Genomic DNA, 13,508 nt, shown 5'->3' on the forward strand with positions numbered 1-13,508 from the left:
CAACAGAACGATTTAGGAAATTGGGAAAGTGAAATTTATAATTTGCTTTTAAAAGAAGCCTCAGATTTTGAAAGGTGACATTACAGGCTTCCAATAATGCTTTGCACTGGGGAGATGGTCTGAAATCATTGCAGAATACATCAGCTTTTCCTCCAAATAATGAGAAAATAATTTCTATAAAGATAAGTAATGTGAAAAAATCACTGTCAAGAAGCTTGGTGAGTCACAACTTAATAGATTTAGATTATATTTGGTATTGTTTCTGGCAGCTGTCTGCTCTTTGGGAGACATGGGAAACAGAGCTCCTACTCAGTCATTTTGAGCAAATATTTTCAGACCCTGAGCTCTGGAGGCACTCTAGCATTTGAAGCAGTCATTTGAGAGCAATCTCAGACTGGAAGCTGAAGGGCTTGCTAAAAAGGCTGGCGTTTGAGAGGAACAGAGGTGAAAAAGAAAAATCCAAGTATATGAGCAGAGCATCAACTCTGAAAATCATCACCATGCCTAAAAAGCAGGCTCCTGAGACAGAGGGACAAATAAAAGCCCAGTACACATTCCTGTCCATCATTAGCCTGCTGTTGACAGTACAGTTCTGGTTTAGATCAGAGGCAACCACTTGGTGCAGCAGGAACCTGCAGTGGGGACAGTGGGGCTGTTCCACCAGGCTGGAGCCTTGGACAGCAGCACTGGTGCAAACAGATGCACAGCAACTTCCAGTTAAGCACAAGCACGTGGAGACACAGGCATGCAGCATGCATGGTTTCCTTAAAACACTCACGACCAGTTTACATCCTCAGTGATGAAAGTCTGGGAGTTTCTCATTCCTCTACCTTGCTTTATTTGGAAACAAAGAAAGCAAAATAGCCCAACTTCCCATATTTAGACCTTTTTTTGTTTAACACATTTTCTGTAGTGCATTTTAGTACAGCTTCACTAGAGTTACTTTTGAAAAAGATTAGGCTGGAAGAAGACAAAATCACTAAGGTTTTGACAAATATGCAATTAATTATGTCTTGAAAATTTCTAGCAAGGAATGCTATTTCTCTGCATGAACTAGACCTGGTGCACAAGCTTCCTTTAAATTGTTTTCTCTTATGTTTTACAGATGATAATGAGATAATTCTGCTTTGGGGAAGGGGAAAGAAGCAAACAGTATACCAAAAAGAGATATACCATCAAGAGTTCAGATTTAAGGTAAGTAAAACATACACAAGCCTTTGCTATCTTCAACAAAACATATTGCTCTGGTATCCTGATAATTAACAAAGGCTATTCTCCTGAAAAGTTAATTCTTGTTCCAGCACAGCACGGGCTAATTCATTCTTAGTTCACCCAGGAAAAGATTAGTGCTCTCTCTGGTGGACATTTAAGGATCAAGGATGTTCAAAACTCCCAAAGCTAATTGAAAAGGAGAAAATTATTATTGCTCTTAGAGAACAAAATACAAAACACTGTCTCATAGGTTACTTCCCAAGAAAACAAGTCTTTGCAGGCCTGCCACTGCCACCTGCAACACTTCTATGTGGGTCTGTCTACACGGAGAAAAACCCACTGGGCTATTTTCTCCCCCTCACAGATTGAAAAGTAAATGAATAGCTTGGTTGGCTGGTCCTGGGTGGGCATCTTTAGATTATAGTCTGTTTACAGTTTCAGGATTTGGATATATTTATTGATAATTAATATTTACCCTGAAAATTCTTCACGGGGAATATAAAATAATTTGAATAAAATCTTTACAATTAGGGAAATGATGGCACTAACAAGTATTTAGGTTAGTTATGATGGGGATCTGAACAGACACTGTATTTAGTTAAGCAGAATAGTTCTAAGAGCAAAAAATGTAAAGCTTAGAGATGGTGGCTCATCTGATGTGATAAGGGACAGCTCACAGATGAAGAATAAGCTAGTCCACCTCTTGAATGGTGGTAAACACGGATAATGCATACAGATTCGTTTTGGCCACGCTTCAAACTTCCAACCTTTTATTCTTCAGCCTCACAGAATAGCTTTGAAGTTGAGGATAAAGCTCCTCTAGCACACCATTACCAAAGAACAACCTCCTGATTATGATCTCATGAAAGTGTAATCAATTACTTACACAAGTTAAAAGCGTGGCAAACAGCAAAGGTCACATAATTGGCCTTTATTGAGTCCATGTGTTTCAATCTTGGCTTTAACTGGCACTTCTGTATAATAAATATAAATATCTCTCTTCAAAATGTAAGCAGTGAACTCTCTCAAAAGTTGTGAAATCTCACAACAGCTTTTGTCAGACTGGAGTCCTTCAAGGGTGTCAGAGAGGGACACCTCCACTTTTGTGTAGCCATGTGACAGAAAGCTTGCAGCACCTCTGACTGAGAGTTTCTTTATTTATTGCTCAGCAGATATGGCCTTCAGCCTTATTTTACAGGAAGACTAGTGCTTAAAATTCGAAAAGATGCAAAAAACTCAACTCTGTCCCGACTAGTCATTAGGAAAGACTTTCTTAACACTGCTCTCTTTTAATACCTACTGCATGGATTTTCAAATACATTTTTTGTGAAAATTGAGAGTAATTTTTTTCTTATTTCATAGGCTGTCATTGATGAAAGAAAATTCTAGATACTACTGTGAAAGAAGAACTAAATTCACTACTAAGAGCTTTCTAAGTGTATCTGAAAAGGAACTTGTGTGTTTGCTGTTGTACCTGAAATCACACCGATTCTTCTGCTGAATGAAGACTCTGCTAAGTGGATGTATATTGCTGTCAGATTTCCATGTACTACAGAGGCTGCCACACAGTTCTGTCCTCCATAACTATACCCTGAATTATTCAAAGCAAGATGGATTCCTCTTCACAGTAAAGTAAGGAAGAACAATCCTGTCCCCAGTTTCTGATGGGAAACTGAACAGGTTCTACAGAGAGCTTTTCTGCCTTTTGGATTGTTTCCACAGGCAGGGTCAGCACAGCTTCATCCCTGGGTTACAGTACCAGCCTCACAGGTCCAGTCTTCTGAGCTAAGGTCCAGAGTATTTCCCAGCATTTAAATGAAGTATCTTGTTGAAAACCAGCTAGCTCATCCTTGACTTCCTGTACACTCAAAGGACAAAGACCAGTACTTGCAGAAGAAAGTTCAGGCCAGCTAGAATCTGATTTACCTGCAGTCTTGAACCACCTTTCTTTCCTCTCTGGGTACAGATGGACTCTATCTGCAGCATAGGCATCTTCACAAGGCCTTGACAGAGGGTCAAGCTGAGCTTCCAGATAAACCTTTTAAACACACTTGGAGGGAAAAGGCCCATTAAGAAAGGAAGAAGGTTTATTTTGGGAAAGCTACATCCTTCTGTTGTGTTTTTTTAAATTCTGGATAACATGACCTATCCTGTGTCAGTCTAAACCCTGACAGGGAGGGCTGGCAGCTAGAAGTTCCCCAGAAGAGACCCTAACCTCATTTTTATTAGAGAAAATGCAAGAGGAACAGCAGCCTCAGCAATGAGCGCGTGGACCTCCCCAAGGCCAAATTTACCTGTGATGAAAGACAAGCAGGAGTCTAATGGCAGCAAAAGTCTGCACTGTGCTGTAAGACAACTGCCCCATTTGGGATTCAAGAGTTTTGCTAAGATCAGAGATGCAATTTATTCCTTGATGAATACCTGTGGTAAATCTGGTCTGCTGTTGCAGACTGGGACCAAATTGTTCTTTTTGCCACTCAATACGTTCCAGATATGTTGACAATCCCTGATTTCTGCTGGAGTCATAGGCTGCTGGAGATTCCCCAAACACCCCAAACCAGCCTTTACTGATGAATGAAGTGAGTAGCACGGGGCTGAAAGGGGTCCACAACACTTTCAGAAAGAAAAAAATGCTGGAGGGGAACAATGTCCCACACCTCAAACCTTGCTGAGCAGTGAGGTCTGCTCTCTACATCACTACAGGGCACAGAAATGGCTGAAGAACCTCAGAATGATCCATCAGCTACTCTTGAATCAGGAAGGGAGAAAGACCTCACTGCACTTACTTCAGTCTTTGCAGTCAGGGACAGGAACACATATATAAACCTAGAGACAGAAGTTTCTGTTAGAAGTGTTGGGTTTGGGAAGAGGTGGGAAAGCAAGAGATTCTACAAGAATTTGCAGAGATTGTGAGCTTCTTACCCCCAGGTCACCTTTCCTCCTGCCCAGAAACTCTCAGACACTTGGTCCTTTAAAGTATTTCCTAACTAACATAATTTAATAAATTTATACTGTTTGATTGTATTTTACAGGATGAGAAAGCCCTTACTTTTGGATGAATAAAGGTATTCTAAAAATAGGATATGCCTGTCAAAATATTTTACATCTAACTCTGGTGTCAGGTGATTCATAGAATCATAGAATGAAAGTAACAGCAGCATCATGATACTATAAAAAATTATGAAGTTTACTGTGAATATTTGTCAAGACAACTAAAAAGGGAATATTAACTAAGCAGGATTTTCACACAGATACAATTCAAATGTGAACGCTGTCAGTGGGCAGGATAAGGTGCAGACTTTGTCCCATCAAAGGAAAGTTACAGTTAGATCAAGTTAAAATGTGAAACCCATGGTTCTTGATGTGTTGAAGACTTCTAATTTTCACACTTAAGGATCAGTACAAGCTGCTCCACCCTGTACCTAATACCAACACGTCACAGGTCTGATCAGAAGGAATCAACATGTTGGGTTAAAGCTTTCAGCTACCCTCCCTTGCCAATACAGAAATCAGATCGAGCCTGTGCAATAGAAATAGAGGTTCCTGTGCAAAACCAGAAGGAAGGAGGTAAAAAAGCCAGCACAAAGCAAAACAAAACAAAAATATCCATCAAGGTAACTGCCAACATGCTTTGCTGCCAAAATAATTCTCAGCTCTTAATATGTTATGTATTTTATTTGTGGCTCATGATTCCAGACCCAGATAGCTGTATTTTGCCTCTTCTTCCTCTCTGAAGTGTGCTCTGCTGTGCAACCTGCCTGTTCTCCCCGACAGTGTCTGCGAGGAATATCGCAGCCACACAACTGCTTGCAGAAACTTTATGTATGTGTGGCTTCACAACAGGAAAATAAATTTGTTTCAACCTGGTTACTCAAGTAGACTCTGTTTCAACAGCTCAATTTATTTCCCAAAACCTCTGCAAGAAAGAGAACTGGCTAAGGCTCAAACTTGGCAAAATGAGACCAGTGTTTGCTGCAGTTTAAAAGCAACAGGTTGAAGTTGGTACTTGTACTCCTTACTGAAGGTGTTCAGTGGACTTGATTATTTGCCTATGAGGTTTTAAATCTCAGATTCCCTTTGGCTGTATCAATATTCACACATTTGCAAGTTGAGGGCAAGGAAAAAATATTGCAGGAAGAGCCTAACTTCTGCTCATCAGCAAGTTGTGATTTGTCCATGTCTTCCACGTGTTCTGAGAAAAATCAGGTTCCTAATCACAGTACAGAAAGCTCTGTTCTCTGATGGTCAGGATGGCCCAAGAGCCTGCCCTCTGCTTCTCTGGACAGCTGTTATTGCAAAGGCTGGCTCTCTGGCTCTTGCTGCTGGATTCTGTGCTTCAGTGTTCAGAGCTGGTGACAGATCTTCTCATTAGTGGGCTGCTGTTTGGGAGTTTATTTTGCCTGGTGATGGGCCAAAACCTGAGGCTGGGAGATTGCCAGGTTTGATGTCAGGCATATATATTTCCTTTAGGATCAGCTGGGTTTAGCTAGCTTTTTATCCAGGCAAAGGGGCAACTTTGCAGGATTTGTGGGACCAGCTCTGAAAGCGGTGCTTGGTCTTCAAGTTATTCATTGAAGTATTTAGCACTGATGACAGCAAGTGCTGAAGCAGCTCAAAGATAATTGCCCATTTTCCCTTGTATGGCCAAAAATGATGGACTCCACCAGTTGGTTGGAAAACAAAGCAAACTTTAATTCTAGATGCAAAAAAAAACCCCAAAAACCAGGGGTTTTCTTGTTGTATGGCTGGGGCAAAAAAAAAAAAAAAATCCACCCCAAACCTTTGAAAGCTACCCCCATTACTAAGGTGTTCTATGGACAGAGTAAGATTCCAGACACTGTGGTGGACTTCAGGTATCATAGCTGGGTAAAGGCTCCTAGTGCCTCTGTACAACAGTATCAGCATCATTGCTTTATTTCTGTTACTTTTTTTGAGGCAGATTTTGGGTTGCTGCTTCACTGTGAGACCCAGGACTGACCTCTGAGGCAGACCAGTAGGAGCTGCTCTCCAGCTGGAGCAATGCACCTGGCTCATGCAAGTGCCACTTCTCACTTCTTCAGCTGGAGTGTGGTGGGAGGCAGTGCTGAAGGCTGGGCTGCATCAGCACAGCCCTGCCAGCCAGTCAAGCTGGGTATTACATTTCCACCATGTCTGGGCTACAGTTCACTGATGCAGTGAAGAGCCTGGCCACAAAAAAACTGTCAAAAAGCAAACAAAAACCTCCCAGCAGAACGGAAAAAATCCAACATGGTAAAAGAGACTAGTAAAAGTAAAGGAGAATCTTTCAGATGGTGGAATTTGTACAGAAAAAGGCAAATAAAAGAAGAGCAAACCCTAACAAGCCAAATATAAACTCAAAGGAAAGCAAAACAGAAGAGGTTTTGAGATGCATTTTCTTGGGAGCTTTAAAAATAATAATCAGGAACTCATTGTTTTAAGCTAAGGTATTCATCTCTTGAAATTCTGTTCAATCTGATGTCAATGTCTACTACATATCAGCTTTGAAAACTCTGGGGCACGCCACATGCTTCACATATCTGCATGCCCTAGGAAGAGTGTGGTTCCTTACATTTGTTTTGTATGTACATAAGCCATTCTTGGCTAGAATCAAGCCAGTAATAGCTGTAGCTACCCCAAAAAAACCTCTTTGGAAAGTGTGAAAGCAAGAGAAGATGTTAAATACAAGAAAAATTCTTTCAGTTAGTTCTGTTAGTTCTCATTTTTGTTAGTTCTTTCTCATTAGCATTACTTGTTAATGGCATTAACTTTAGACCACTAAACATACCTGTGAAATTGTCTGTAAAAAGAGGTGATGTTGCCAGAAAACATTTTTACTTCCACAAATAGGAAAGTGAAACAGAGGAAGGCAACACAAGAGGAAAACCTGGATTTTCTATTTCAGAAAAATTGTTAGTAAGACGGAGTGAAATCTGTACAATTTCACAAAATATAGTCTTGAAGCTTGGGGCACCCTTGTTAGTTCCAATGCTTTTCAACACTTAATGTTGTACATTGCAGCTACTGCTGTAAAAGTAGTGAAAATAATTTATGACTAGCTTTTTTTTTGTTAAAAATTGATTATTTATAGAAATGATAAACAATGAAAATCTTGAAGAACTGTTTACTTAACACAGGTTTACACTGCTGTGTAAAGAGAATAATTGTGTAGTTTACACACATGCCATGTAAATCACTATGGAAACCAGATGCAGCTTACACTACAAGGTGCCTTGTAACTCATCTCTGCTGAGCAATAAATCCCCCTTTTCTTCTTGGCAAAACTTTGAGAAACTTTACTGCTGTTTTCTATCAGCAGATAGAACAGATGGCTGGCACATGCCTGCTCTACTAAGAAAGTGGGATCTCTACAGTATTACTTTGATCCCTGGTGGCATGTCTACAACACTGAGACGCAAAATACCACAGCTGAGTAGAATCTAAATATTAAAGGTTTTGAGCTGTGCTTTTGATTTGAGAACCCCCTGTCTAAAAATCATGCTCACAGTATGTAAACATCTTCACATTCCACATGGAAATTTTGGTACAGAGGTCAGAAACAAAGTATTTCCCCCCATTTGGTGACATGAAAGTGCAGTGAAGGTACCACTGAAAATCACAAGAGTGTGAGTTTATGCAATTACCTTGACCAAACTTTGAGAAGAGCTGTACTTTTATTGGAAAATATCTCTTAAATTTTGCATCTTAGACTTTTTTAAGCTGAAAAGCATCACTGTAATGACTAGTTATGAATAAGATATTTACAAAAAATTCAGCAGTTTCTTTGAAGAAGTTTCCTTTGAAGGATTAGGTTTGAAATTTGATACTTTATATTTTCTTTCAGTTTATCAGGGAAATAGCCATGTTTGACTGGAGCACCTTATTGCACCACTAATGCCTTAAAATTGGTGGTCCATTAGCTTTCCTCTGAGCAAGGAAACGAATCTTCCCCTGGCATAGCTGGATATTCCACTTAATCTTTATGGTCAGGCTACATCTCAGCAATATAAGACAATTCCAGACAACTCAGCTGAGCTATTCAGGGCTGATGGTCACATTGCTGAGATCAGAACCAGCCTCCAGGAGCTGTTAACTACACCTTCCTGACCTTCACTTTACAATATAGAAATGATGCTAGAAAATGCACTGAAGACTACATTCCCTCTTTCTCAGAGGTGGGCACCTTTTTGATTGACTCAAGGTTATCAATAACTCTTTGAGACTTATTTCAGATGCCATGTCAAGCATTCAACCATGCCCCAGGAGAGGAGCTATGGGCTACTCATAGCAGTGGGGAGGAGGAAGTGAGCCGCTGCAATAATTCATCTGACCACAAATACTTCTCCCATATCTGAAAAGAAGAAAACAGCCTGGGCAGGTTGTGGCCCAGGTTGACTGTTTCTCTGGATCAGACCAGAGAATGCTACACAACAAAAATTCCAACTTGTCTTTTTGGTTTCTTTTTTTCACCTCCTGTCTATTAAATCAACCGAGCTGCTGCTCTGTCACTGAGCATTTGCTGTCTGGGAAATAATCAACTTTTTCATATGGTTCTCTTCCACCAGTATTCTCCAGGATGTGAACTTAATTTTATAGCTGTCAGAATTCCTAATGAAAGTTAAAAATACATGCTGGGTTTTGTGGATTTGGAGATTAAATACTTGTCACAAATTCCTAAATGCTTTAGAGATTATGTTATCACTGAAATCTTTGGAAACTGGTGGACACAGTAAAACATGTTGCAGCATTAATCACTGTGATAGGGTCTCACTGGGAAGTTTTTTAGCTCAGTCTTCCACAGAGGACAAGACCCCTAAAAGCCATTGTATTTTCTTTTGCAAAAACCATCCAGAATAAGAGCAAGAAGCACACCAGTGAGCTCTAGTGGTTACATGGATGCATACTATATACTACATATTATCACTGATTTTTGCTTTTTTAAACCTTTCAATTCAATGCAATGTGTAACTGTCAATTTACACAGATTACATTTCTAAAGAGAACATAGAATCTGTAATGTTATGCTTTAATTTATAGGTAGAAATATAAAGTCCATAAAAACATGACAATCCAGTTTTACAGTACTTTTAACATTCTTGTCACCCCTGGCTCATCCTGATTTCACTAGCAAAAACCCTATATATTCAGCACCCTCAGACCCTTAAATTTTGGGTTTCCCCTTATATTTCCTAATAATAAATTAGAAGTAACGGACTAGGAATTAAAAGCGACTAATGCTTTTCTTTGGTTAATGCTTTCTAGTGAATATTATTTTGTTTGCTTATCAAACGGAATCTTTCTCACATAAAATGCATTCAGGACACAAAGGCCACTGCACAGAAGTGTAACACCTAAATGTAGTGAATTTCAAGCACTTCTGTTTGCACAGAATACAAATGCAAAATAGTCCTTAAAATGTGCCTTTCAACAAGCCATTTTTGAGTTAGAATATTCAGCCATGCAGGACTGAGAAGCATTGCCACTCCCTGGGTTGAATGATTTACCTCAAACCTGGATCATCATTTATCCCAGGAGCAGGCAGATGGGATCTACCCAGTGGATATTTATGCATGCCAAGGTGCCCCATTGGGGATCCCAGGTGTGGTGGGTTGACCTTGTCTGGCTGCCAGACACCCACCCAGCTGCTCTCTAACTCCCCCCTCTTGTTGATATCAGGACTAGGAGCCGAGTAATGCCATAGACATGCTGCACCTTCTCAGGAGAAGCCTTGTATCTGTAGACCCAAAAAGGATTTAGCTATTCCTAGAGGTGGGGCATATACTACTGGGAGCCTCCAGACCTTGGAGTCCCAGAGAAATATCTTCAAATTTCAACTGGGATACAGGCTCAAGAGATCTATAAGGCACAACACTCACAGAAGAATTATTTCAGTTTTACCAAACAGGAGGCAACAGTATGCTAGGTAACAGCTATTTTGCAGAAAGCAGTCTAGCACTTCAGCATTTCAAATGCCTTTCTTCTTTCAAAAAGCACTAGTTTCCATTTCTTTTCCTTCTTCCTTTCTTGCTTCTCTTTCCCCTTTCTCTTCTTTTCCTCTCCTCTTCCCTTCCACTTTTCCTTTTCCCTTCCCTCACTTAGGGAATTCCCAGAAAAGTACAGAATAAAGGTAGCAAGTTGTTAGCACTTCCCTGGATTTGTTAATGGAAACTTCTAAGAACATGTATACTTAAAATCAAAACAGAACACTGGAGAAAAGTAAAAACGTACTCATTTCTTCCCCTCATAAAATACTGGAAATTCTGGAGAAACACTGAGCTTTTTAACCATTTAGGTATTTCACTTACTAATTATACTTTGTCTAAGAGGAATTCTGTAATTCAGAAAATAGGAGGAGGACTAATGGGTTAAACATCTTTGCAGCTGCTCAGAAAGGATTTCATCCTGCAAGTGGCATCAAGCAGAACATTCTCCTATACTGTCTTAAGCCTGTGACTCTTCTCATTGAAATCAGTACTGGAAGCACATTTTCCTAATGACCTACCTGTAGGCAGCAAAAGAGGGAGAGCAGAGCACAAGAAGGAAATCCAAGAGCACAGTGCTCAGTCTAACATCTTGATTACCCATTCAAAAAAGAGCTAGTTTTATCATCAACAGCAACTGAAGCTGGCAGAGAAATGGAACAGAAAATACACTCCCAAAAGACACTAATTATTTCTAGGTATTTAAATGCCAGCCGTGGTCATACAAAGTTGTTTTCTCTGTAAAGCTTGATGGGAACGCCAAAGACCTAGAGCAAGTCAGCCTTTGTGAGTAAGTTTTGTCTCTCCACGTTCACCTTCCTCTCTGGAGGAGGAGGTGAAGCACTTCCTAAACCCAAAGGCTTTGTGAGGACAGCAAAAATTGCAAGGGCATCAGACAACTCCTTGCCAAACAAGTCCTGTAGATAGAATACTTTCAAAACAACCAAAACCACAACAAAATTTGTGAAGCTGCAATTTGCTGAATTGTACAATCAATGATCACAATTTAAATGGAAATATTGTTTCATCTCTACTAAGTTCTTTATTGTATAAAGTCAATTTCCAGCACTGTAAAAATGAAATAATTTTATCCAGGATTTTATGCCACCATGTTTCTTCTGTATTCATGATAATGTACACTAACAAGTTTCAGCTTTATGCAAATTCAACATATGTTGTCAGTGTGTCAAATCATACATATGTTTCTTCACAAAAATATGTCACAGATTCTTACATTTTCAACAAAAGGATCCAACAGGATTCAATAAACTGCAGATTTATGTGGTTTTGCAATTTAACTCGGTAAAATTAAGTCTACAGAAGAGAATTGTTATTTAGTAGAACTACAAATTAAGCCTGCACATTTAGTACATAGAGATCAATGAAGACCCTGTAGCATATGTCCATAAGCTAAAGAAAGTCGAAAGAAAACTGCATCCACGGATCTACCGTCCGGCAAGTACAGGCGACTGGGGTGTTCCTGGTGAGTTGTGTCCCACCCCTGACCAGCCTGCGGGTTCTCCGGCCCCGGGCCGCCCGGCGCTCCCACGCACCTTCCAGCCCTTTCCCAGCGCGCTTTCCCAGCCATCCCAACGCGCTGGCAGCAATCCCTGCTCCCCGAGCCCCCCGCCTCGGACTCCTGCACCCAGGGCTGCCCCAGCACGCCTCGGAGAGGGTTTCCTCAACTATTCCAAGGCCGAACCACCTGCCTGGGTTTACAGAGCCTCCCCCGCCTTGCCGCGGCCCCATCTCTGCACCTACCCGTCCCGTTGCCTGCCAAGTGAAGTTCATCGCGTGGATGCCGACGGGGATGGCGGGCATCCTCTGCTGGGCTTTCCTAAAGTCGTGGGTGAACGGGGCCATCTTCCCCTCGGACACGATCAGAATATCCTCCTCGAAGCCTGCGGAAGGCAAAGGGGCGCAATGTGCGGCAGCCCCGCCGGGTCGGGTCGGGTCGAGCCGGGCTCGGCTCCGGGCTCCCGCCGGCCGCTCGGGTCAGCGGCCGCACTTACCGATGAGCACCCGCGCTTGCTGGGCGTCGATCCACAAGTAGAGGGTGTCGGGCTGGCGCGGCGCGGCCCGCAGGCTGCAGAGGCTGAGGGCTCCGCAGAGCAGCGCGGCGCAGCACAGCCGCGCCGCCGGGGCCATGCTCCCGCACCGCCCGCCCGGGGCTCGCCGGCTCCGCTGCCGCTCCGGCCGCGCCCGCCCTCCCTCTGCCGCGGGGCGGCCCCGGCGGGGCGGCGGCACGGCGGGGCGGGCACGGGGAGGGCGGCGGGCGGCGCCGCGGGCGGCCGGGAGCGCGGCGCTCGCACGGTCCTTCCCCCGCCGCGGAGGGCGGTCAGCGCTCCGCGCCCGGGGCTGCGGGTGGCCGCGCACTCCCCCAAGAGCAGAGCCGAGAGCCGGGACCGTGACCCACACCCGTCCTGTCCCGGGGGTCGCACCCTGCCGCGCGTCCCGCTCCTCTCCCTGCGTTCACCCTCCCCGCAGGGGCACCCCGGCACTCCGGCCGTCAAGGTGGCACCACCGCGGTCGCAAATGAGTCGCTGGAGTCACTCGTGTCTGCGTGAAGAAACGAAGTTCGTGTGTAGCCGCCCCCCTGGCACACGTGGGGTTTGAGTCAGAGGAGGGGGAGCATCGCCCAAGGGGCAGGTGGGTGCGGGGACCCGCGGCACTGCACAGATCAGACCCTAAAGCGAGCCATCATCCGGGCAGTGACACAGGGACACGCTTCCCAGCGCCAGAGAACAACGAAGAAAATGAGGCAACGTGCTAAAGGAAGAAAAGGCTTTCACCTGTCTTTTGTCCGAAGGTCTTGAGAACAGTGGAGACTGAAAAACGCTGAAATATTGCCATTTACACAGAAACTGGAACTGGCTCAATATGGAAACTTAGTTAAAGATTGAAAGAATTTTCTATTCAAAAAATTATTTAAACACAATCACCCCCTCTAAAGGAATAAAAAAAATACTCTAAGTTTTCTGAATTTTTCCATTACAAAAAGAAAAGGTTTGGTTTTGGGGTTTTTTTTAAAGATGCAAAAATTCAAAACTTAGCAGGATAGATAAAGTTTGAGGAAAACCCCCAAGTTTTACTTGGGGGTTTCTGTCTGTACGGACAGAAAAGTTTCACAGACAAGTTTACAGACAAGTTTTACAGACAAGTTCATGTCTGTAATGTTCTGGAAGGAGTTGCAGGGTATTTTCTCCCTGTGATCACTGCTGGCACTCCATCTCATTCTGTTAGTGTGACTGCTAAAGTTACCTCGGTACTACAGCCAGGATTGGAATTCTCTATGTAATGGACAGCAGCATTGAAGTT

The 13,508-nt window shown here is 42.8% G+C and overlaps 1 protein-coding gene across 1 annotated transcript in view; it reads right to left on the reverse strand.

Annotated features, from left to right (window-relative positions):
- The window catches only part of WIF1 (WNT inhibitory factor 1), a gene marked incomplete at its 5' end in the record, with an annotated part of 37,060 nt that extends 24,722 nt beyond the window's left edge, over positions 1-12,338 (reverse strand). Inside the window, 2 exons of the mRNA XM_084206332.1 lie at positions 11,952-12,091; positions 12,203-12,338. Of these exons, the coding sequence (XP_084062458.1) occupies positions 11,952-12,091; positions 12,203-12,338 (276 nt within the window). The remainder of the gene's footprint in view (positions 1-11,951; positions 12,092-12,202) is intronic.
- Positions 12,339-13,508: the final 1,170 nt, after the last annotated feature.

The sequence above is a fragment of the Fringilla coelebs genome, assembly GCF_963513975.1.
Source record: "Fringilla coelebs genome assembly, chromosome: 5".
NCBI lineage: Eukaryota > Metazoa > Chordata > Aves > Passeriformes > Fringillidae > Fringilla > Fringilla coelebs.